The 26,027-nt window shown below is 34.2% G+C and overlaps 1 protein-coding gene across 2 annotated transcripts in view; it reads left to right on the top strand.

The window, feature by feature from the left end:
* CHIC2 (cysteine rich hydrophobic domain 2) overlaps nucleotides 1-26,027 on the top strand; it is a 55,176-nt gene that overhangs the window by 870 nt on the left and 28,279 nt on the right. The window contains exons 2-4 of one of the 2 annotated variants that reach the window (XM_069105246.1): nucleotides 15,714-15,847; nucleotides 18,535-18,589; nucleotides 18,747-18,902. In XM_069105246.1, coding sequence (XP_068961347.1) covers nucleotides 15,750-15,847; nucleotides 18,535-18,589; nucleotides 18,747-18,902 — 309 coding nt within the window. In that variant the 5' untranslated portion in view covers nucleotides 15,714-15,749. The remainder of the gene's footprint in view (nucleotides 1-15,713; nucleotides 15,848-18,534; nucleotides 18,590-18,746; nucleotides 18,903-26,027) is intronic. The other variant, XM_069105244.1, reaches the window with a different exon arrangement.

The following is a 26,027-nucleotide window of genomic DNA, read 5'->3' as shown; positions in this document are numbered from 1 at the left end:
TCTCTCTCTCTTTCTCTCTCTTTCCCTCTCTTTTCCCCTCCTTCCTCTTTCTCTCCCTCCTCCCTCTTTCCTTAGGCCCCGCAGTCTCTTCCATGTCACTGAGAACCCAGTAGAGAGGGTTTTCTCTGGACTTATCCATTCTCCTTTGCAGCCCTTTCTGTCATCTGCTTCCTCCTTTCTGGGCTTCTCTTCTCCCTAACCTTGGTTCCTCTTCCTTCTGTACCCGGTGACATGTGGCTCAGGCTGTGTAGAAATGGACATAAAGACCCTAATGAAAATTAGTTATTCGGCGAGTGTTTCATATCAGAGATAGACACACAGAGGTGTTCCTACAGTTTTTTTGAAGTGTGTTGGGCTTCCTCTTCGAAAAACCTCCCAAGATCCTGTGCTTGCTCAGGATTTGAATGAACACGCTGCTTAAAATCTGACAAGGTAACTAGTACCTCCAAATAATTAAAAAAACAAACCCAAACTCTCCAGTTTTGATGAAAATGGAAAGCAACATCATTCAAATTGCTGTCATTCTTCTCCAGTATAGGTACCTGTGGCTCCTTCCTCCCTCAATTCCACTTTCATCCGTTCCTCTTTAGAATATACCAGAATCTCACTTTATAAGGTTTAATGAAATCTTAGCAAACAACATTTAACATCTAGGTGTTAGGGAAGCAATAAGGGAAAAAAAACAAACAAACCTGCCTTCTAGGGTTGTGACTAATATAGGAATGTGAACACGTGAACTAAATAATGAGCTGTCCGGAAGTAGGAAGTTTTGTAATGTTTCTCTGAAAAGTACAGTTATGTACAACTTGCAACATTATTTTTATTCTTTTCATTACAAATCAAATGAGATAATATTTGTAAAACACCCAGTGCAGTACATACAGTAGGCACTGAATAAATGCTTGTTCTCTCAGATCATAGATTCAAGTGCCATGTTATTAGCTCTGTAATTGGATTTTTAATAAGAATGCCTAATAATGATTAGTATACTTTTAAACAGTTTTTATTACTTTTTGTAATCTAGTGAATAAGATACTAACTTTAACTTTTAGCCAAATATATTTCAGACTGATATTAGTAAAAATCAGTATTTCTAAGCAAACCAGTAGGCTATCTTGTTTGGATGTGCTTATGTAATACTCTGGTTTCTTTGGCACCTATTAGTTTACAGAGCCTAGACATTGGATAGGAACTGTCACATCGCATGCCTGGAGCACCATTATGATATATATTTTTCCACAATTAATTGTTAATAAATTAACTAGTACATCAGCAAAAATAATAAACATAGCAAATTGCATATGTAATAAATACTTCTGTGTCACATCACTCCACATCTTTATATTGCAACTTCTTGACACTTAAAATTACCCTAGTAATTTTTTTAAAAGGTCATTAACTTTAATCTTTTAACTTTTTCCAGACTGTGATGTAGCTTTCTAGTTTACATGTGATTTTGCATATGTCATGTCATTTATTTCTCACAACAGTCCTGTGAAGTAGGTAGATATGATTGCTCAGAATAATGATTCCCAAACTTTTTTATACCTAGAGTCCACTCTATCCTACATTGAGTTTTCTTGAGACTTAGTAATTATAGAATAGTTTCACTTGTAACTGAGAGGCAAGAGGCTAATTTGATTAAAAGAAAAGGAAGATATATTGGGAGAAGTGATAAGTTCAGCACAGGGTTCAGAACAAAAATATTGATTAAATTAAATTAAAATATTGATTAAATATTGATTTATTTAGAAGGGACCAGCAAGGGAGGGAGAGAGCATAGGTTCAGAAGAGGAAGTTTATTTTACCAAAAAATAGCAAAGCAGTTTCAGATTGGAAACCTGTGCCCCCGGATTCCCCGTCCCCCAACTCCCTTGGTTCTTCTCCCTTGGGTTATCTTTATTTCCACTTTGAGGAAACCTGATTAAGAGAATAGTATTTTAGGAAGTAGAATTGCTATTTCCAAGTATAAAATAACTCACTAATATTATCTTAGCCAAGTGTTAGCTTACTGTCTCTAGAAGATAGTTATTAACTTAAATTTAGTTCTTGAAGTACTTAGTTCCCTCAAGATTCAGGTTTGTGTCACCTCCATTGAGAAGCCTTCCTGATTCCTTTTTGCCCCATATATGTCAGTAGTCTTCCTCTTTGCATTATTTTGTTTACTTATCTATATATGTTGCTATTACCCAGTGGAATGTAAGCTTCTCAAAATCTCTAGACTGTCTTTGTCCTAGGAACAAGCAAAGAACCTTATATGTAGTAGGTATTTACTTAGTGTTTCATAAGTTGATCAAAGACTGGATGAATACATAGAGAATGTGTTCTCTAGATGGAAATTTTAGTGTTAGAGACTTAACAGAGATAATGATTCCATCTAGAGGTAGTGGGAATGCACTTATTAGAGGGCTTTCTCTCAGTGTTATGGACTGATGACATTTAATTTTCTTAATTTCAAATAGAAATAAGACCTTAAATAGAGTGAAAAACTATTAGTATTTTTACTAAGTGGCTATGTAGACAATTTCCATTTACCAACTTGAATAGATTTAAACTTAAATATATTAAAAATTATTTTTTAGTATGGATGAATAATGAGAAATGGAGATCTATAATGTACTTCATAGATTTTTTGAGCAGTATTTTATTAAGTATGTTTAATCTAATTTTCATTACATTAGAATTATTCATAAATCATTGGAAGGCAAAAGGGATGTAGGTATCATGTAGTTTAACTCCATTTTATAGATGAGTAAATTGAATGTCAAAGAGGTTAAGGATTTTTCACACAGGAATTAGGATTTGAATTGTAGGCCTTCTCACTCAAAATCTAGTACTCTTCTTTCTTTAAAAAAAAAAAAAACTAGGTGCTTAAACTTTTTTTTTTTTTCAGAATTTGCCTTCTCTCTCCTACCCTCTACCTCCAAAAAAAAAAAAATAAAGCTCTTGTAACAAATATTTGTGTTTAACCAAAACAGATTTCCCCATTGGCTATGTCCAAATACACACACACACACACACACACACACACACACACACTCTGAATTCATTACTTCTTTGTTAGGATGTGGGTAGTGTGTTTCATCATGAGTCCTCTGGAACTTGTGGTCGGTCATTATGTTGATCAAGAGTTCCTAAGTCTTGTTTATTTTTAAAATACTGTTTTTGTGTAAATTTTTCTTTTGGTTCTCATTTTATTCTGCATCAGTTCATATAAATCTTCCCAGGTTTCTCTGGAAATTGTCCCTTTTATCATTTTTCTCATTATAATAAAATAGTATAAACATTTATTAAGTACCTACTACGAACCAGACACTGTGCTGAGTACTGCACAATAATATTCCATCACGTTATATACTGTAACTTGTTTAGATGTTTTCCATTTGATGGATAACCCCCTCAGTTTCCCATTCTTTGTTTCCAAAAAGAGCTATTATAAGTATTTTTGTATACATGTGTCCTTTTGCTTTTTTATCCCTTGGAATATAGACCTAGTAGTGGTATTGCTGTTTTAAAGGGTTTTCACAGTTAAATAATTTTTGATGCATAGTTCAAACTAATTTTCAGAATGACTGTACCAATTCATAGCTCCACCAATAGTGCATATTGCCATACTTGTTTTCCCACAGCCCCTCCACCATTTGTCATTTGCCTTTTTTCAAATCAGTTTTGCCAGTCTGATTGGTATTCAATAGAACCATAGAACCTTGTTTTAATTTGCATTTCTTTAATTATTAGTGTAAATCTTATATTTATCCCAATGTACCATGCCTGTTCCATGTCTGATTTAATGTGAGCATAGTGCCATTTTGTTTTCATTTGTAAATCATGTTTAGAACTTACAGATATTATTGAATAATGGTGAAAATGGGCAAAAGTAGGTTGCCTTTTTATTTTTTTAAAGTAATCCATTTCTTTCTATATTATGATTTCCAAATATTAATTCTCCATCCTCTATCCCTGCCATGTGCCTTCCTTGTAACAAAGAATGATCGTTAAAAAAACAAACTTAGTGACTACATTTGACATCATATGCAATATTCTCATTTCCTTTTTGTTTCAAAAGGTCCAGGCTGGTTTGGATACTGAGCTGGTGTGGGGGAAATAATATTGTAGAATGTCCAATGTTAAGTAAACAAAATATACTGTGGTTTTAATAAAGCCTCTCAAGACTGACAGCAAATCAGATTCCCTTTTCTTTCCTCATCAGTATACTTGAAAATTACCTGAATATTTCCTTTCAACATCAGAAATGTATTTCAGTTGAATTAATGAAGTAGACAGCTTCAAAGTAGAACCATCTCTGAAAATATGTATTCTGAGGAAAAGCAAAGAGAAGATAACAAAAATATAATTTTAAAATGCCTGCAGAGTGATTTTGTGCCTGTGTCACTCTACAGTTACCTAAAAGACATACATTTCTTTTCTGGGGTCAGAGTATAGTCTTTTTAGATTTGTGGAGATTGACCAGAAAGTTTTCCAAGTCCATTCTAGCATTATTGTTCCATAAAAGATATTTATTTACTTTGGAAGGTTGTTGGGAGGAAGGATTAATGTACTTTTTCTTTCTTTTTTTAAAGTCTCATTGATGATTTCTTTTTGCATCACCACCCTTTCCTGACCTCCCTATGGAGCCCTCCCTTGTAATAAATAAGTATAATTAAGCAAAGCAAATCAATTTATTGATTATACTTGAAAGTTTATGCTTCCTACTGTACCAGTGGTCATAGTCATACTTTGCTTTCAGTCTTCTGAAGTCACTGGTTAATTTAGTTTTGAATAATAATGCTTTATTCTCATCAAAATAGATGTAAGCAGACTTTTATTAAGCACCTAGTACATGCAGTACACTGTGGCAGGTGTTCAGGGGAAGGTACAAAGATAGGTTAAGATATGGTCCATACCCTCAAGCAGTCTCCTCAGTCACAAGGATTATAGTTTAAGAGATGTACAAGAATTTGAGGCCAAGGGAAGTCAGATGACTTGCTCAGGTTCACACAGTAAATGGTATTGTTGGAATTCAAACCCTGGGCCTCTCTAAATCTGGTGCTTTTAAAAAAATTTTGGGAAGGGCTGTATTCAGTTTGCTCTTTGGTCTTCCTCTTACTCCATCCATATATTTTTATCCATCCTTCTACATCAGAATCAAACTGAAGGTTCACGTGGTCGTTGGCTCCTAATCTAAGCCCGGTTATGTATCTGAACACCATTTTTGCTGAGTTTTGTGATCAAATACCCCCTTTATATCAGCTTTCTTTTTTCCCTGATTGATTATTGTAGTCAAGTATGATTATTAAAAAAAAAATCACTCTTAATCTTCATTATCTTTCATCCTCCAAAAGGAATCTTCATAATTGAATTTGGAGCACTTCCCTCCCTCCTCCCAACCTCCTATATACAGTGAAAAGTTTGGAAATGACAGTTATGACTTGAAAAGTTTTGGTAACTACTTTGGGTCCAATGGAGATGACTTTTGTTGCACATAAGTGCAAGAAACTCAACAGAGTATCTCTTTACTTTACAGAAGTGTTTTTTGACATTTTTGTTAGGTCAAGGCTATGATAGCCACCAAGCAAGTTTGGTTGTCCAGAAAAGTTTCATATTTGAAGATAACCCTGATGGAATGTCAGGTACTTGAGAGTTGAAACCTATTCTGCCTAATGAGTTATCATTTTGCTTGATTCATAGTATTCATATTTAATTTTTCCTCCCCTCCTTCCCAAAAGTACATATTTAGTTTTTAAGAAGTTAATTAAATTTAATTTTGTTTCAAGATTTTTGGGAAATTGTATTAAATACCTTTGGAAATTGGAAATGTAGCATAGTCTTGCAAAGCCAGGGTCTGGAGTTGCTAGTTTCATCTTTTCTACAATGCACTAAAACCTAAGAGTTTTGTAATATAAAATCACATCAAATGTAATTGAAAGCATATTTAAATTTTGTTTTTCATGTAATTTTTCTTATGCCAAGCATTAAAATATAATGATTTTAGGCCTTTCTCAGTAGACTATTATTGTTAGGGCTCTAAAATTTGAATGTATGAGTAAGTTTTATATAAGTGGGAACTTGTGAAGAAAATTTTTACTGTATTTGAATTTTTAAATGCATTATGGTATTTGCATTCAGATATTGCAGTAATATTGGACTTATTCCTGATAAGAGAAATGAAATTGACAAGGCTTTAAAAATTTCATGTGAATAGCTATGTGAAATAAAATAATTAAAAATTGAAAAGTAAATTACATTTATTTATTACTAATAAATAACTAATCAAGTGTATTAAGCTGTTTGATTTTAGATTTTTTTTCTGGAAGTCTAGGCTAATAACACTATAAATTATATTTCTAACAAGTCAAATACTTAAAAGGCTTTGGATATGAGATGAAGTAGGTGGTTAGAAGAGAATCTTCCAAATATAATAAAAATCTTTTTAGGATAAATTTATAATTTTTTGTATTTTTTTGTAAAACCTGAGAAACTTAATTTTTAGTCAAGTGTAAGTGTAAATATGACAGATGAAGCATTTGCTTCTTTTGTGAAATACCATCCTAAAATTTTTTCTAAGATGACTGCCATAATTTTTCTCAGGATTTATTTATAAAATTCTAGAACAATTTTTTTTTCTAGTTCTCATGTTGTTGCAGCCTAGTACAATAATGCCTTCATTAACTTGGCATCATTGGGAATAGATTTTCCATGTAGGTTAGTTTTCCAGATAAATTGAACCTTAGACGTTTTTAATAGTTGTAAAATTTTAAAATGGCAAAAGATAGAGGTATTCTAGTCCAAACATAATTATTTTGCAGAAGTGACAGAAACTTTTTATATCAACTACTTTCATGGAACTCTTTGTAAATAACAGTATGCAGTTTCCTGTTATCTTAAATAACATGCAGAACATGTTATATTTAACCATGTCTTGAAGATTTCCAATTATCAGGAGGCAACATGCTATATTAGAAAGACACTGCATTTGGAATCAGAGTCCTAGGTTCAAATTCTCTGCTTTGTGATGTTTTGGGCAGCATCTTAGCCTTAATTTCCTCATGAGTAAAATGAGTGTTGTACTACGTGACCTCTAAGATCCCTACTCTAAATCTATGACTATGATTATAAATAGTATTATACCGTAATATAGTGTTGCCCTCAAGGGACTTTTGAAGTATTTCCATCACTCTGCCTCTATGCTGTTTTTCGAACTCTGTTTCTTTTGGGGAGATAGTTTCCTTGCTCTATCTCAAATTAGCTTTTATTTATTGTTACTGTGAATGTTCCTTATTTTAGAAGTCTTTCCCCTCCCTCCTGTTGTTGACTAGGAAACCAGATAACCCAGCTTATTAGAATTGTGTTTCATGTTAGAATAAATAGGATAATGGAGGGTCTAGGGGCATGAGAGTAAAATGCTAGAGCTATAGTGTCAATTCCACAAACATTTATTAAGTATCTACTATGTACCAAGCAAAATGCTGTACTTAATTATTGTACACATGTATATACTTGCTGTACTTAATGACTTTTGTTTATTTCTTATTTCTGGACTGTTCTGGATGATAGATAATTGATCTCTGGAGAATATTGGATTAATTTTAGTACAGAGCAGTATATTTCATTTCAGTGTAAGATGATATGATATCTCTGAAGGTGTCTGGAGAATTTTAGGGATATGGCATTGGTCATTTCTTACCTTATTCTTCTAATCTCTACCCCCTCCAATTTTATAAACTGTCTGGGTCAGGGGTGAGGCAAAAAAAAAAAAAACAGCTTTTGCTTGTTTGTGGAAGTAAAGTTGTATGCCAGACTAACTGAAAAGCTCTTTATTGAGAACACAGTATTTTTAGTTGAGGCATCAACGAAAGTGTCAACCTTTGAGTTTAATGATATATGCCTTGTAGAATGTTAAATGATGGTGCAGGTAACCTACTTTTGTATTTGATTTAGGTTGCATTTTATAAATGATCTTAATAATAGCATTTATATAGCACTTTAAGGTTTGCAGGGCTCTTTACAGATATCTCATTTTATCCTCACAACAACAATGGGGAGGAGGTAGGTGCTTCTATTTTCATTTTACAGACAAGGAAACTGAGTTTGAGAGAGGTTAAGTGACAGGGTCACACAGCTAGTAAATGTCTGAGTTTCAGTTTGAACTGGCGTCTTCTAGACTACAGGTCAGGGTTCTCTGCATTGTACTCATCTCAACTCCATATCTTATTACCTTTGATCTTACTTTAAAGTGATAAAGTAGCCCTTGTTTATTCTTTTTTTTTTTTTTTTTTGGAAAATGTTTTATTGATACTCCTTAAAATACAAAACATTTTATCCCAGTGATTTCTCCCTCATCTCCAATAGAACCCTCCCTTATAAGAAGTATAGTTCAGCAAAACACCTACATACATTTGCCACATTTCCCTCTATACATTATATTTACATGATTCTCCTTTTACTTTATCCCAGAGCAGAATATAATGTTTGTAAAGTGCTTCTCACCAACCAGAGATTGTTATATATAAATGCTGGTTATTAAGAGTTGCCCTGAAGGACCCAGTAATAGCCTGTGTTAAATGGCATGCCCTGTCCACCCCCATAGACAGGGTTTAGCTCTAGTGGGGTGGGGTAGGGGGACATACCACCCCTGGATGACCAGGGTAAGCACAAAGCAAAGAGAAGTATGTCTCTTGCTGCTTCCAAGTCTTCAGAGGGAACCACCACATCCCCCGTGGCACAGACATCACTTGACACACACTCTCCTACATGTCCTTGCTTCACTTTTATTCAGTGATACTCAGAAGGTTATGTGCTCCATGGCTGGCTGGCCAAGTGTCAAGTTAGTTCCCCCTGGGATGTATGTTTCCTGGGCCTGCATAATCACATGCCAACCCCTGGCTGTGGACAGTGGCAGCACCAAGACTGCTCTGGGCCCCGAGGGAGCTGTTCTTCAAAGCCTTCTTTTCATACCTGGCTATAAAAATTAGCCCAGAAGCACTTTGGGCACCAGCCAGTCTGTAGCTATCCTGGGTGGGGCACCACAAATAATACACAAAGAAATCTATAGGATGGGCCTCCTCACACAGTGAGGCCTTTTTATAAGGTGCAGGAATATAACAAGGAAGCAAAAGTGTTGCAAAAAACTATGTGTACGTATTTGATAGTGCACGAACATTAAGCTAGCTTGCAGTTAGTTCTATTACCATTTGATGGAAACTCACAGCTCACTTAACTCCTTTGTATCCAGTACTCTTATGATGTTTTTTTTTCCAATCTGTTTACTTATAAATTTTCGTTGTAATTAATTTTTTTAAAGGGATGATTTTGATAAGGTGAAACCATATTCCCTGTCTTTCAAATCAAAACTGTTTCTCATGAGAAATTTTATCCTTAAAGACAGTGCAAAACATAAGTACTTTTAGAAGAAAATTACTTTAAATATATTTCAACCAAGAAAATTATTTTAAAATAATAATGTTCTGGCATAGGAGTTTTTCTAGTTATGAATTGAATTAATTGAACCTATATTCCTCTGTATAATAAATGCAGTCATTTTAATCTGCCATATAGTTGACTCTCCCACTAAGGTCTTACTTTGGTACCTAAGGTGGTACGGAGGTAGGTAACCCTGGATTCTTCAAGGGGTTCTTCAAAGGACATACAAACATTAGCTAGTCCTGGAAGACTAGAAAGATTGCATCCAATATGAGAGTTGTCTATCATTGGATGGACCAGTCTACTTTGGATCAGAACATTTCCATCATTGAGATTGCACATCAAGTGGTTATTTTTGACCACAGAAATTATTAAATTATCTGCTAAATTGTAGAAGATTTCCAACTACACAGGTAGAAGATTTTCAACTGTATAGGTGGAAGTGTACCTACACTTATAAAATAACAGATGCATATTTAAATATGTGTGTTTGTGTGTGTGTGTGTGTGTGTGTGTGTGTGTGTGTACACATGAGAGCGCACTCACATGAACACACATACAGGAGTTCAGTATAAGGTAGTTTGCAACAGATGGCTTGAGCAGTAGGGATTAGGAAAGGCTTCATGCTAAAGATATGGTGCCTAAGCTGCATTTTAAAAGAAAAAGATCCTTCTCTTGAATACAAGGTAAGAAGAGTGTGCATTCCATGGCTTGAAGGGATGGCCAGTTTAGAGGTAGAGAAAAGGGTGATATGGAATGTCTGAGTGAGGAATCAGAGCCTAGTTTGACTGAATCATAGAGGGCAGGAGGGAAGAGTAGTATTCAGTGAGACTGAAAAGATGAGGCCAAATTGTATAGGACTTTTATAAACTAAACATAGGAGTTGATCTTTGAGGTAGTTTGAAGCCACTGGAATTGAATAAGTAGGGGAGTTTTATGGTCAGATTTGGGCTCAAGGAAGGTTATACTGGCAGCTGTGTATAGGATAAATCAGAGTGGTAAAAGATTTGAGGCAGAGAGACCGATTGGTAGGTTGTTGCAGTGGTATGAATTAAACTAGGATGGTAGCTGTGAGAGAAAGTGTTAGGTGTAATAGTATGAAAATAAAAATGGGACAATTTTGACAACTGACTATATATGTAGGGTTGATGAGTGAAGCATGATAACAGGATTTTGAACCAGAGACACTGGAAGGATGTTGATGGCTTTGACATAAATAGAGTAGTTTGGAAGAGGGAAAGGTTTAGGGGGAAAGAAAATTTGTATTGGACATATTGAATTGAAAATGTCCCTAGAACATCCAGTTTGAAATATCTTAACAGGCAAATCAGTAAACATTTATTAAGGGCATACTATGTGCTAGGGCTAGGTGCTATGCTAAGTGCTGGGGATACAAAAGATGCAAAAGACATCAAGGAGCCTGCAATAAGCCTTCAAGGAGCTCACAGTGGGGGAGACAACAAATATGCACAATCTATAAACAGGATAATTAAGACATAATTAATAGAGGGAACACACTAGAATTAAGAGGAATTGGGAAAGACTTTCTGTAGAAGATGGAATTTTAGTTGGGACTTTAAAGGAAGCCAGGGAAGCCACTAGGTAGAAATAAGGAGGGAGAGTATTACAGGCATGGGGGGACAGTCAGAGAAAATGCCTGGAGCTGAAAGATGAGAGTGTCTTATTTAGAGCAGCAAAGAGACCAGTGTCACTGGATCAAAGGCAGTTCATGATCCAGGACTAAAACTTGGGGGAGAGAGTGGAACTGGACCTATAGATCTGGAAGTCATCTTCATAGAGATTTTAGTTAAACCCATGGGAGCTTCTGAGGTTATGGAGAGAGATTTCTTTTTTAAATGGTTTCTAAATTGTAATAGTCTGTTTTCTAAACCTCTGTTAAAAAAGCATTTATTCAAAAAATGCTAATTAAACATTTTCTATGTGCAAGGCATTGTGCTAGTTGCTGGGGGTATAAAAATAAGACACTGAATAGTTTGGGAAAAAATTTTGTGGCAAATATGACAGATCAAAATATCATAAAATATTTAGAAATTTTAAAAAGTCACAGTGGCAACTTCCAGTTAACAGTTGATTAAAGGTCAAATTATACAAGGTAATTTTCAAAAGAGGGATTTCAAAATTATATTGTTAATGTGAAAAATATGGGGCGGCCAGGTAGCACAGCGAGTAGTAAGAGCACTGGCCCCAGAGTCAGGATGACCTGGAATCGAATTTGGGCTCTGATACTTAGCACCACACCCAGAAATAACTGGCCGTGTAACCTTGAGCAAGTTACTTAACCCCAATTGCTTTAAAAAATAATAATGTGAAAAAATAATCAGAGATGCACATTTAAACAACTTTGAAGTACCATCTCATATTCATCAAATTGACAATAACAAAAGCAAGGAAATTCTATATTGTTCGGGTTGTAAAGAAATTGGTGTATTTGTTCATGGCTGGTGGAATTGCAGAACTGTCCGTAAAACCTTTTTGGAGAGCAATGGGGCAGTCTAGAGTCAGAGCTAGATAAACATACCCATTAACCCAATAATTCTTTTGTTGGGCATATACCCTGAAAATATTATTTTTAAAAAAGAGCTATCTATTGAAAGATTTTTTATAGCATTTTTGTCTATAATTACAGAAAACTTCAAGCAACCTAATTGTTCAACAAAATGGAAATGGTGAAATGAATTGTGGTACATTAATGTAACAATATCTTAATTCAGTTAAAACTGAAAAGTATGAAGAATACAAAGAAATCTCAAAAGACATGAAATATCATAAAGCAAAACAATAAGAAATACACACTTTGTTCACATTAAGGAAAAATAAATGAGAACAAAAGAACAAAGAATTCCAGTGGGGACTTAGAGTGACAATGCTATATGTATTTTATGAGATTATTTTAAATGTAAAGAGTCACTAAACAAATTTAGTTTTTTGCATTTATGTTCAATGTTAAATTTTGAATACAAATTTTAAAAAAGATCCACCACTTAAGGAGTTTGCAATAAGATCACTTTAACTTTTTGCCTAGTACAACACACTAGAGAGGCAGTGTGGCTTGGTAGATACAGAGACAGCTTGGAGGGAGTCAGGGCATTGTTATTATGGGCAAGGCACATAACCTCCCAGTGCCTCAGGCAATTCCTTACAACTTGTCTGGACCCCCCAAATGAATCAAAATAGCTTTTAAAAGATATTTCAATAGTATAGCTAGATTTTACTAAATTTTTAGCATACTTTAGAATATATATTTTTAAGTTTAAGAGTATTTTATTTTTTTCCCCAGTTAATTTTTAGAAAGAAAATTTTTAGCATTTACTTTTATAAAATTTTGAGTTCCAAATTTTTCTCCTCTCCCCTCCCCTCTTCTGAAAATGGTAGGCAGCTTGATATAGTTTATACATGCGCTATCATGTAAAAATTTCCATAGTAGTCATAGTTGTGAAAGAAGAAACAGATCAAAAAGAAAAAAACTTTGAGAAAGAATAAAGTGAAAAAAATATGCTTTGATCTGCTTCAGAGTCCATCATTTCATTATCTACATGTGAATAGAATTTTCTTTCGTGAGTCCTTTGTTTTTTTAATTTTTAAAATTCCCATTTAATTAATTTTAGTTTTTGACATTCACTTTCATAAGATTTTGAGTTTTAAATTTCCTCCCTTTCCTTTCCCTCCCCCCTCCTCAAGACAGCATGAAATCTAACATAGGCTATACATATACATTCATGAATTCTTCATACTTATATTGGATCATTGTGTTGCTGAGAAGAGCTGAGTCATTCATAGTTGATATTGGAGATATTTATGTACAGTGTTTTCCTGGTTCTGCTCATTTCACTTTGCATCAAGTCTGTACAAGTTTTTCTGAAATCTTGCTGTTTATCATTTCTTATTGCACAATACTAGTATTGTATTCATTACATTCATATACCCACAGCTTGTTCAGCCATTCTCCTATTGATGGGTACATCCTCAATTTTCCAATTCTTAGCCACCCCAAAAAGAACTGCTAGAAATATTTTTGTGCATATAGGTCCTTTCCCCTTTATTATGATCTCTTTGGGATACAGACCTAGTATTGCTGGATCAAAGGAGATACTGCCTTTTGGGCATAGTTCCAAATTACTCTCCAGAATGGTTGGATCATTTCACAACTCCACCAATAGTTCTTCAGTGTCCCAATTTTCCCACATCCTCTCCAATGTTTATTATTTTCCTTTTTTGTCATATTAGTCATTTTGATAGGTATGAGGTGTTATCTCAGAATTGTTTTAATTTGCATTTCCCTGATCAAAAGATATTTAGAGCACTTCTTCATATGCCTGTAAATAGCTCTGATTTCTTCATCTGAAAATGGTCTGTTCATATCCTTTGATCATTTATCAATTGGGGAATGACTTGTATTCTTATAAATTAGACTCAGTTCTCTATATATTTGAGAGATGAGGCCTTTATCAGAGATACTTGCTGTGAAGATTGTTTCCCAGATTTCTGCTTTCCTTTTTCCCAGCTTTCTGTATGCCTTTAGAAATTTTCATAATATCTATAGGCACAAATTAATTTCTAAATCCTCATCCTTGTAGGTAAGAAATTAAATGTTTTTCTTTCCATATAAAAATGTCACCAATGACTACCAGCAGTTTGAAGTGCTTTGAATTACTTTTTTTAGTAGTATGAACACATACTCTTAAGCCATATGTACTTATTCTTGCCTGGTATATTTATCAGAACATGTCAGGGTTAAATTAAGGATGCAGCCTTGCTTTGGATAGAACATAAATTCCAAAGTGATATTCCTAAAGAACATGTATGACCATAATTCATTCCTGCTTGAGAAGCTCCAATAGCAATCTGTTTACTGTCTCTAGGATAAAATACAAGCTCCTCTGTTTGGCATTCAGAGCCCTTTTACAATGTTTCCATCTTTCCTTTGTAGACTTATTATTCCCCTTCACGTACTCTATGGTCCAGTGTTACTTATTCCTAAATGACATTCCATCTTATTTCTCTGTACTATTACAGAGGCTGTACTCCTTGCCTGGAATACGCTTTTTTCTTATCTCTGCTTTTTATTATCCATAGTTTCCTTAAAAACTCAAGTCAGTTACCACATACTTCCTTTCCTGATCCCACCCCTCCTTCAGTCCTATCCCCTACCCCTTTCCCTACCCCACCATTCCCTAATTACTTTGCCTCTACTTAACATGAGAATATATTACTTCCTTTGAAAGAATGTGAGCTCCTTAGGACAAGGACTGTTTGGTTTCTGTGTGTGTATCACTAGTGTCTGGCACATAATAGATGCTTGACAAATATTTCTTGATTGACAAGTCTGTGTGGGGATCAAACCTGTGACCTTGGTCTTACTAGTAATTTGCAGTAACTAGATAACCCACACCAATACTTGTTCTATTCTGCATCCACCCAGCTTATATGATGATTACATCTAATTACTGTGTTAGATGGGATAGATACTTTTCATGACAAGTGAATATGTATATACATATATTAAAAATTAAGGTAGTTCTCTCAGTTTTTAGATGGGAATGTTGAGACTCAGTGAGGTTAAATGACTTGAGATCACATGGCTATTATTAGAACCAGTATTTGAACCTAGATTTCCTGATTCTAGTTCAGGATTCTTTCTACTAAGCCAACACTGTCTTTTTTTTTTTTTTGGGAGGGGGAGAGCAGGGCAATTGGGGTTAAGTAACTTGCTCAAGGTCACATAGCTAATAAGTTTTAAATGTCTGAGATTGGATTTGAACTCAGGTCCTCCTGACTCCAGGGCTGGTGTTCTATTCACTGCGCCACCTAGTTGCCCCTGTCTTTATGCGTATTTATACACGTATATAGACCAGGTATTTATTTGTACTTCTATTACTGTTATAGTCTGTAAATTCTCAGATTGATTAAAGTTATTTTTACTTTAAGCCCAGGAAAAGGTGAAAACTTGGACTGGTAGCTTTGTTTTCATTCGTAAGCAGACCTAGGAGAGAGCATCATTTGCTGCTGGGAATGAGCAGCAATTAATTTTGTTAGTATTAATTGAGGCATACTGTATATCCCACCCTCACTCTTGGTAGGAATAACCTCTCTGTATACTTAAACTGTCAGTATAAATATTTAATAATTAAACTGGTGAAAATTCATTGTAAATTTTTTTTTTTAGGAAAGAGCTGTTATATAAAGTGAAAGTGTATTCTTGTTATGACTGATTAAATGTTAATTATATTGTTCAATGAATACTTCTCAATTTAGTTTGCTTTCTCCTTGTTCAGGACTTTGCCTTTGGAGGGAACACCCAGATTTGGTACATGGCCTATAATACATACATCTCCATTATTGACTTTTTCTTTCACCACTGTCACAGATTATCTGTATCACCAGGGTCAGCAATAGGCAAAATAGTAAAGTAAGTAAAGCTTACTTTCAACATTCCTGCCCCATGTTAGTGCTTTCCCTTCTCTTCCTGCCAGAACCTCAATTCCAGATTTCCCCACCCCTGCTCTTCCTTGTCCTTTTGTGATCCCTCGCAGTTGTAATTTGTCATATAGCTAATATTCTCAGGACAACTTTGAACTTCCAATGTGTTAACTAACTTAATGTGATTATTCTATATTATCTTCCTAGAGGGATACTCTTAAGTAAGGCATATTTCATGATGGCATTCTGGAGATAGAATGAGAATTTCAGGCCCTGGACTATTTTGTTATGAGGGGAGTATATTTTTCAGATTTAAAAATGAGAACTGGATTTAAGTGATATTTTATCCCAGGCACTATGATGGGTATTATATAGAATATAAGGAAGTATAAGTCATAGACTTTGCCTTCAAGGAGCTTATGGATCCCCCCTAAGGAAGTAGCTTTCTACTCCCAATTCTGAACAGGGTTGACCCTGTATCTGACTGTTTTGTTTTCTGTCAAAGAGGATATTGATATTGACCTACCATGTTGAAAGATTGATTAATAAGGAATTGTTACAGTGCACTTGTAAAGCTAGAGAGATGAAGTGTTTACCCAAGGTTACAGATTAGTTAATGGGCAAGTTAGGATTCAAATCCAGGTCTTAGGATTCTCAAGCCAGTGCCCTGTTCATTATAGAGTAGTGGAGCTATACAAGTTCTAAGTGTCTTTTACAATGTTTTATTATTTTTTTTCCTCCTCAAAGTTGCTTACTATAGGGTTCTTCTCTGCATGTCATCTTTGTGCATTGTGTGGGAGACATCATACCTAGTTCAGAAATCTGTTATGTAACTGAAGTTAAGCATTTAAGCAGTTAGCCAGGTAAATGCTATGTTCCCTGGGAGTTTTTTTTTTTAAAGTATATTACATTAATTTGTAAAGTTGCTTTTAAATATTTTAAAAGGAAGATGCAAGCTTGCATAATATGCTTTGTTTTTAAAGCTACATAGCACCTCTTATTTTGATTTTTCCAGTCACTAACAGACTTATGTAGTAGTTTTTATTATCTGTTGTCAATATATGTTCAATATATGTTAGAATGCAGAAACCCATTACTAAGGAGTTTCAGGGAACACCAAATTAAGTATTAAGTATGGTTACTAGGTTACATTTAATCTCTTTGGGACATTTGCCATACTTTGAAAATTATTGTTTCAATTACCAATTTTGACTGATGTGTTTTGTTTTACTTTTTAGTAATGTTTTAATAAACATTTAAAGAGATGTTCCCAGATGTCAGATGATAAAAGGATTTTATTGACCTCTTTTGTTTTTATATTACTTTCAGTTCCAAATATATCCCCCCAACCTTCTAACAAAGAATTTAAAAAAGAAAAAAAAGTTAATCAAAATCAACCAACACATCAACAGTCTTACAGTGTATGTAATCTTTTATACCTTTAGTTCTCCAAAGACAGGAAGAAGTACATTTACTATTCTCTAGGGGCAAACTTTTTGGCCATTTTAATTAGGTAACATTTGAGTTCATAACAAATATGTTTCCTTTGTTGCATTTTTCTTCTGTACCATCTTATGTGATGGCAGTTCAACAACAGAAAATGATAATATGTCCTTGGTAGGAATATTTTATAAAGCCATAGTCTCTTTGGCTAGTGAGAATTAAAGAACAAATAGCCAAAGCCAAATTACTTATCTCATGGTGTTTTGATCTCATTTCCAGAATGGTAAAATCCCTTCAGTATTTTAATACCTAAACATCGTGTTTCTGATAAAACTTCAGAAGAACCAGCTAGCTCCCTCTTTTATTTCTTGGCTTCTGAGGCAGTTTTTTGTATTTTTCTCCACCTCTTTGTGTTTTCCCTTACTCACTTTCCCCACCTCTCTCCTTCTGCCTTCTAATTTCCTACTTCTCCCTTATTTTTACTTTTTCTTTTGAAGAGGTTACTAACCCAGCAATCATATGAAATGTTTGAAGTCAGTTCTTAAAGTAAAGCATATGTGAATGAATATACTCCCATCCAATGGAACATCTAGCTCAGGGATTCTTAACCTTAAGTCTGTGCACGGATATATTTCAGGGGGTCTATGAGTTTGTTTTTAAAAGGTATTTTGATAACTATGTTTCAGCAAAATTGGTTTCCTTTCTAATACTGTGTATTTTAATGCATTTAAAACATCCTGAAAAGGGGTCCATAGTATTCACCAGACTGCCCAGGAGGTTCATAACGTAAAAAGGTTAAGAACTACTGATATAGCCAGTTTTCATTTTACAATAGTTATTATTGCATCTGCCAACATAATGACTTGTAATACTTTTGAGTAGTATTTAATGAAATGTTTCTATATCATATTTAAGCTTTCATTGTTAATCTGTATATATATATTTACTAGCTCTGTGACCATGGGCAAATCAGTTAACCTTTCTGAGCCCCAGTTTCCTCATTTGTTAAATGGGAAAAATTATAATAGCTACATCATAATATTTTGTGAGGATAAAATGATGTTTTACATATATATGTATACACATGTCATTTTGCAAAATGTAAAGCAATATGTGAAATATCAGCTATGTAAAGTATTCTTATGATTTTGATAAGTTGAGAGCAATTTAATATCTTTTTTTGCACTATAATACCATGCAATGACTTTATTATTATGTTTTTTATTTTCATAGATTTGGACTGAGCAACAAATTTGAATCAGAATTCCCTTCATCATTAACTGGAAAAGTGAGTGTTGGAATTATTTAATAATATTTGTCAGCCATTCAACTAAAGGTCTTGTTACCAAAAAAAAAAAAAAACGCTTTGTTATTTGAATTTCAATGATTGTAGAAATTATTTTTTACTTTAATATTTTAGTGATTTTTTTTTTAAATCTCTTTAGGTAGCACCTGAAGAATTTAAAGCCAGCATCAACAGAGTTAACAGTTGTCTTAAGAAGAACCTTCCAGTTAATGTCCGTTGGCTACTTTGTGGTTGCCTTTGTTGCTGCTGTACGTTAGGTTGCAGCATGTGGCCAGTTATTTGTCTCAGTAAAAGAGTAAGTTGAATTATATATTTATATATTTGCAAATAGGAAGGCATGTCTTGTTCAGTTTCTTATGCTTCAATAACTGATCGTCATATTGAACAGTATTGAGTGAAACATGCTATGAGGAATAATGTACAAAAACAAAGTTAAATAATTATAATTCTGGTAGTTTAAAACCTAAAACCTGAATGATGGAAATAAATATTTAGCTGTTTATCACAGACTAAATACATACAATTTGCTCTTAGTATTTGTGTAAGATATATATGCATGAACTTCTGTTACAGTTTAATAGAATGAAAACTTATTTGGTCCATGTATTTTATTTCATCATGAATTGATTTTGTACCTGTTTTCTTTCTTTTTTTTTTTTAAAGCAATTGGGGTTAAGTAACTTGCCCAAGGTTACATGGCCAGTTCTTTTTTGTGTGGGTGTTAAGTATCTGAGGCCAGAACCAATCCTGGGTCCTCCCGACTCTGGGGCCGGCACTCTTACTCATGTACCCATTTTCTGAAGACTAGTCTAGCCAAAAATACAGAGAAAGATAATCACTAGTATGTCAAGCATTAGGTGATGAATTCTTTGGCCATGTCAATTCATGGCACAAAGAAAAATATATGGTAGCCTTCATTGCAGCTTTTTGTGCTTCCTCAGTGATTGATGCTAGTGGTCTGATATCCTGACTGATAGTCTTCCTATATTGACAACAGATAATAAAAACCACTACATAAGTCTATCTGGTATCCTGACTGAAAAGGGTGCTAAGAAACACAGTTTTAAAATGTTCAATAAACATTAACATAACTGCTTATATTCTAAATGTAAGATCTTGATCCATTGACTGATGATTTTGATATACTACTAGAAAGATTAAAACATTGGTATCTACATTCTTACGATAAGTAAAACTAGAAGAATGCCTCAAAAGTTCTTTTTAGAGAAGCAAATAAAGGAATTTGTGTCATTAGTTTCATCATGTACTCTGACATATAATTTCTTGGGATACTTGATCATTTTACCTTTTTTTTTCTTAAGCAATTGAGGTTAAATAACTTGCTCAAGGTTACACGGCCAGTTATTTTGTGTGGGTGCCAAGTATCTGAGGCCGGAACCGATCCCAGGTCTCCCGACGCCAGGGCCAGTGCTCTTACTCACTGCGCCACCTGGCTGCCCCTATTTTACCTTTCAGTACTTACAGTGAACATAAACATACCATGTAGATAATTACAATGTATGTGCCAACATCTATTGCAGAGAATTAAGAAGATAAATTCTACAGAGAACTTGACAAAAGCCTGTCAAGTCAAGGCATCATATATATATATCTGTTGAATACAGTCCACTTATTTCCAAAATCCTCATGGAAATCATACATAAAAGTACCAAGAGTATTCTTAATGAAAATATGAGGATAAAATGGGTAGGTTTCTAAAGATTATTCTCTACTGCAGACCATATCTTCACAGTCATACAATTAACTGAAAGATATAGTGTTGTGTGTATTGTTTTGTTGATTTAAAAGAAAAATTCAGTAGAACATAACAGCATTGAGATCTCTTCAGTAAGGTATCTTTCATGAATATATTGAGATCATTCAAAATTCTCACCTCACACTTAGAAACGCTAGAGAATGTAATCAGTATTCAGTAAACACTCCTGGAAAAACTATAGCTATGTGGCAAAGAAAAATAGATGTGTTGAGCTATACTTTGCTGTTCAGCACACTGGAATTGTTGTATCAGTAATCATATATTTTAAAAAGGTAGAAGAAAGACTTGTTTTCTCAGTTGAATAAGAGGAACATTTTTATCAAGGAAGTAGAAATTATTTCAGATAAAATTTAATTATATGAAAATAAAAGCAATAATGGAAAGCATTATTGCTGAAGTTAAAAGAAGAGACAGATTGGCAGAAAATATTTGCTGTAAATGTATCAGATCAAGGTCTGATATCCAGAACATTAGTTATATAAGGAGCTGACATAAGACTAACAATACATGCTCCCTTTTGGGGTGGTGGTCAAAAGACATGAGCAGTTTTTGGCTATAAACTGTTCATATCTATGTGAAAAGAATTCTGTATTTTCTAACAAACAGAAAATGCAAATCAGAATGTTGTCTTATCCCCACTAGAATGGGGAAAATGGTTTTAAAAATGATAAAATTTAGTATTGTCAGAGCTGTAGGAAAATGGACATTTGAATACATTGTTAGAACCACAAGCTGGTACAGAGGTATGATAATATATGAAGCACAAAACCTAGTATATTATTTGGGTACTGGTTGATTTTATTGCTAAAATTTCATTCCAAAAATATCAAAAGGGGAAAAGCAATCTGCCCCCATAAAAATTTTTATCTCTGCTATAACTATGTTAGCAAAATATTAGAAGTGAATACAGATCCATCGGTTAGTGAATGGGTGAATAAATTTGGTATGCTATGGTGCCACAAAAATAATAATTGTAAAACAAACATGGAAAGACTTATATACAGTGTGTCATCCTTCCTTAGCGACCATATTAATTTTTTTCTGTATTTTTCTTGTTTTAATATATATGCTGCTGGAGTAAGCATAATACTTAAAAATCATGCAAAGTTAATTCAACAGAACTAGACCTACATATACATATATTGGTGACTGTTTATTTTCTAAAGGAAGAAAACTAAGCCAAAGGTAGCAGTATTTGAGACATGTTTGAGAAAGGGCATGAAACAAAACTACTTTTTTTTTCTTATTTAGCTAATTTGGTTATATCTTATTAAATGCTAAGGAATTTACATAAGATTTTATTATGTTTTTAATTTTTGTTAATGGTTATTGATTTTACAATAAATTTATGTAAAAGATATTACATAATTATAACTGCAGAGGTCATTTTGTTTAAAGATCTTCAAATTATCAGTGTCAAACATAGCACAAAACAAGAGATGTAGAATTGTGAAATGATGGAATTTCAAATACAGAAGCAACTTCAGATGCCATTTAATCCAACTGGTACCTGAAAAAAGGTCTGTCTATAATATGTCTCAGAAATAGTCATCTAAACTTGACATGAAGCCCTTCAGTTAGGGGAAAACACTGGCGCCTTCTTTTCCATTACATTTTGGATAGCGTTAATTGATACAAAGTTTTTCTTTGTATCAAAACTAATCTTTTTGTAATTTATACTCATTACTCCTAGTTTTGTTTTTGAAAACCAAATAGAACAAATATATTCCCTCATCCACATGACAGCCCTTCAGATACTTAAAGAGTATTTGAAAACTTTTGAACAACTATAATATTCTCCCTAATTCTTTTCTTCTCTAGGCCAAACTCTCTTATTCTTCCAGCCAGTACTCATATAGCATGATTTCATTCTTGTTATCTTTTTCTGGCTACTCTTAAGGTTGTCAATATTTTTACTAACATGTAGTACCAAGAACTGAATACAGTACTCCAGATGTTTCAACAAGGTATTTGATGCTGTCATGGAGGATGTCCAAGTGTAGCAGTATATCACTACAGATCATGAGCTATTCCAAATATTCCTGGTTTTTGTATATCATGCTTCAGAAGTAAAATCTCAGAATACCATATGACTTCCTTAATGACACCCATGGTTATTGAATAGAGATTAGTTTAACAGTTGCACAGGAAAAAACAAGTTGATAAAAGATGCCTGTTGCCTCTGCTATGACATGCATTTGGATGGGCAGTCCAGTGAATTAGTCCATCAATATGTGGATCTTGGACAAACAGCAGGTGGATAGTAAATTTGTCCCTGAATTGAAATGGAGGAAGAAATTTAATTAGAGTGTTTTTGGAAATGGTGTCAGGCTGTCCCTGGCCACAAGTATTCATCTTTTTAATCCCAATGTTATTCTGGTGATGTTATATAGTTGTGAATCTTGGAGCACCACAGTTTCTTAAGAATCAAAACTGCTAGTGACTCAAAGGGAAGTGGAAAGATACATAGAAATGTTGTAAAATTTATAAAGTAGATAAATATAACATTGGAAAAGTAGGTGGGCTGCTCACATAGTGTGAAAGAGATATCAGATGAATGATAGATTGAGTGATTCATTATTACCCAGGAAAGGTTGAAATCCTGAGGAAGCTCTCTAGCATGCTGCATAATTCCTCTTTGGAGGATGAGTGAACATGTACCAGAATCACAAAAGACAAAGCATAATGTCAGTCATCTAGCATTTAGTAAGTGCCTATTATGTGTCAGCCATTATGCTAAGTGCTGGGGATACAAAGGAAGGCAAAAGATAAGTCACTCCTCTCAAGGAACTTAAAGTCTTTACGTGTTCATAATATGAACTGTCAGAGAGGGAGAATATCCATGTATATGAGATCATGGATGCTTAAAATATGAATTGTTTTTGTTTTGTTTTTGGAGGGGGTAGGCAGTAAAGGTTAAGTGACTTTCCCAAGGTCACACAGCAAGTGTCAAGTATCTGAGGCTGGCTTTGAACTCAGGTCTTCCTCACTTCAGGGCCTGTGTTCTATTCAATGCACCACCTAGCTGCCCCTATGAGTTGATTTTTTAAAAAAATTTTATTAGAACAGAAAACTTGGCAGAGGGAATTTTATTTGTCCATTGTCCTACAGTACAAATAGGAAAGTATAAAAGCTTTTGGCATAGAAGAAAAGATTATTTTTTTTTAGGAATTTATGAACTTTGAAGAACTTCATAGCTACTTTCCAAGCCATATTCTCCTTTTTATTGAGTTCCCCTTTCCTTTTCTCAGACTGTAGGAATTTTTCCATCTCTAATATATCCTGGATCTATAGTAGAAATCTTACAATCTGTCATATTTACAGTGCTTGAGAAAACTAGAGTAAAATATCACACTTGTACAGTAGGTGCTATTATTTATTTTATGAACTTAGAGAATTTGAGAGCTGGAAAATACCTTAGAATCTCATCCTTTTAACTTATAGATGAGGAAACCAAGGCACAGAGATGTTAAGTGACTCCCCCAAGGTGACACAGCTTGTTAGTGATACAGTGTGTATTAGATCCTGATATATGAATATTCCCTACATTTAATGCTTCAGATTTTGTAGGAATAATTTATGACGTGTTGCTTTGTAAATTTGAAAACAGTACTGTGGTATAATTTCTTGTCTTGGTAGAAGCAAAGATGGAGAAAGGGAATCCTAAAGTTAGACTAGGTAATCTCTGAGGTATCTTTCATTTCTGAATCCTGTCATCTCTATGATCAGTGAAGCATTATTTTTAATTTTTATTTGCCCACATTGGTCACTTTTTAGGTTTTTTTTTTTAACTTTTATAAGTACTTGAAGTGGAAAGTGTTCTAGTATAGTATTAATTTCTTGCCATTGCTATCTTCACTGGTATATGAAATAAAGGCTTTAGTTTCCTCAACATTGAAATTTCTTGATTCTTTTTTTAGTCTTTACTATTTCAGAAGCCATTTTCTTTATAACATGTGAAATTACTTGTCTGCTGGTGCTTTGAAAAGTGACTTTAAAAAATTAAAGACACACTGAACAATAAATGTGATTTTAGTGAGTTAGTATCCATCCTTTGCTTTTCATTAGAGGAAAAAGACCAAAACTATCTCTGAAATCCACAAAAGCCTCACACCTGAAATATGCCTAACTTTGATAGTAGAAATACTAGACTGTGGGGGAAAGTCAGAGAATGCTTTTGGAAATGGAAGTCACTGACTTAACACTGGAAGCTAAATTGCTACTTGTCATATCTGGTTGGTTGTGGGCATAAATATTATCATGGTAAACGAACATTTATTTAAGCAAATTACCATGTCAAGAATAAAATGATACATAGTCTTGGTCCTTGAGGTGAGTACAAGTTAGGTTGGTGACCTGGTTAAGTGAAATTAACCTTATAGAGCATTGGCCTTTGGAAACAAGAGCGATGAAAGTGTTAATTATGTAGAGATCAAAAATTTAGTGATGGGTCCACAAAACATCCCTAGTTTTCTATTTTGAATCTGTTATTCATTAATTTATATGTAGCAGGATGGAGCCAATATGAGAATAGGAAGAAGGTAGAGAATAGATAGAATAATAGGAAGAAGTTCAGTGAGTTTTCTTATCTCACCCTCCCCACCCCAACCCCCTACACATAAAATTCACCAGAACAAATCTTGATTGGGAATCAAAGGAAAATCACAATGATTCATTTGTCTAGCCCAAGTTGGCATAGGGAGACAGAATGGTTTATATTCTAGGGTTGGAATCTAGTCATAAATGTGCACAGGGACTGTGTTCAAGAACAAGACAAGGCTCCAGACCCATAATAGGGCACTGTGAACTCATGTAGGGTACAGGAATAGGTGTCTGCTGGCAACTTTGTCACCATTCAGTTCTGAATAACAAACCCAGGGACCTGTGGAGCTGTCCAAAATGATGAGCAATCATGAGCAAGTAAGTCCAAAAACAAGCAGCAGCTGTGTGGTTAAGACCCCAAGAGCAGAGCAGGCTCTGAATTACAGCTTGTTGTCCAATCTGAATTCTATGGAGGAGTAACCAGGGTGGGAGTCTCAGACCAAAGGGAGTATAGCTTTGTAGCTGGCTAATAGGGGTTGAATTCAAGAGTCTACTGTTGCTCAGACCTAAGCCCAGGTCAGAACTTGAATTGCTAAGATCTGGGAGCCAGGGATGAGACTTTACCTGGATTCTAGACTACATTGGGAGCATTGAAAACTTATAGGTCCCCAACCAAAACTGTCCTTGATATCCTGGAATAACATAATAGTCAAGAAAGCAGCAATAGGGCTAGCCCATACATTTCCTTCACATGCATGTAAATCCTGTCCCCAAAATTAAATTCAGACTTAGGAAGTAAGCTGGAAAAATGAGCAAATAAAAAAAGGATTTCATCATAAAAAGTTATTGTGACAGGGACATTGAAGACACAAACTCAGAAGAGAATGACTCCAAAACACTTAACAGCAAATCTTCAAAAATGCAGCTTGGGCACAAATTCAACTAAAATTCCTGGAAGAGATGAAATAAGACACTTAAAATATATGCATATACATATAGACACACACACATATGTATCTATGTATGTATAAATGAGATCACTAGAGGAAAAAATTGGAAAAGAAATGAGAAAGAATTGGAAAAGGAATTAACATCTTGGCA

The sequence above is a fragment of the Petaurus breviceps genome, unplaced genomic scaffold, assembly GCF_028583685.1.
Source record: "Petaurus breviceps papuanus isolate PSGF00001 unplaced genomic scaffold, PetGlider_PUasm1.0 76, whole genome shotgun sequence".
Lineage (NCBI taxonomy): Eukaryota > Metazoa > Chordata > Mammalia > Diprotodontia > Petauridae > Petaurus > Petaurus breviceps.
This window is presented reverse-complemented; position numbering and strand designations above follow the sequence as displayed.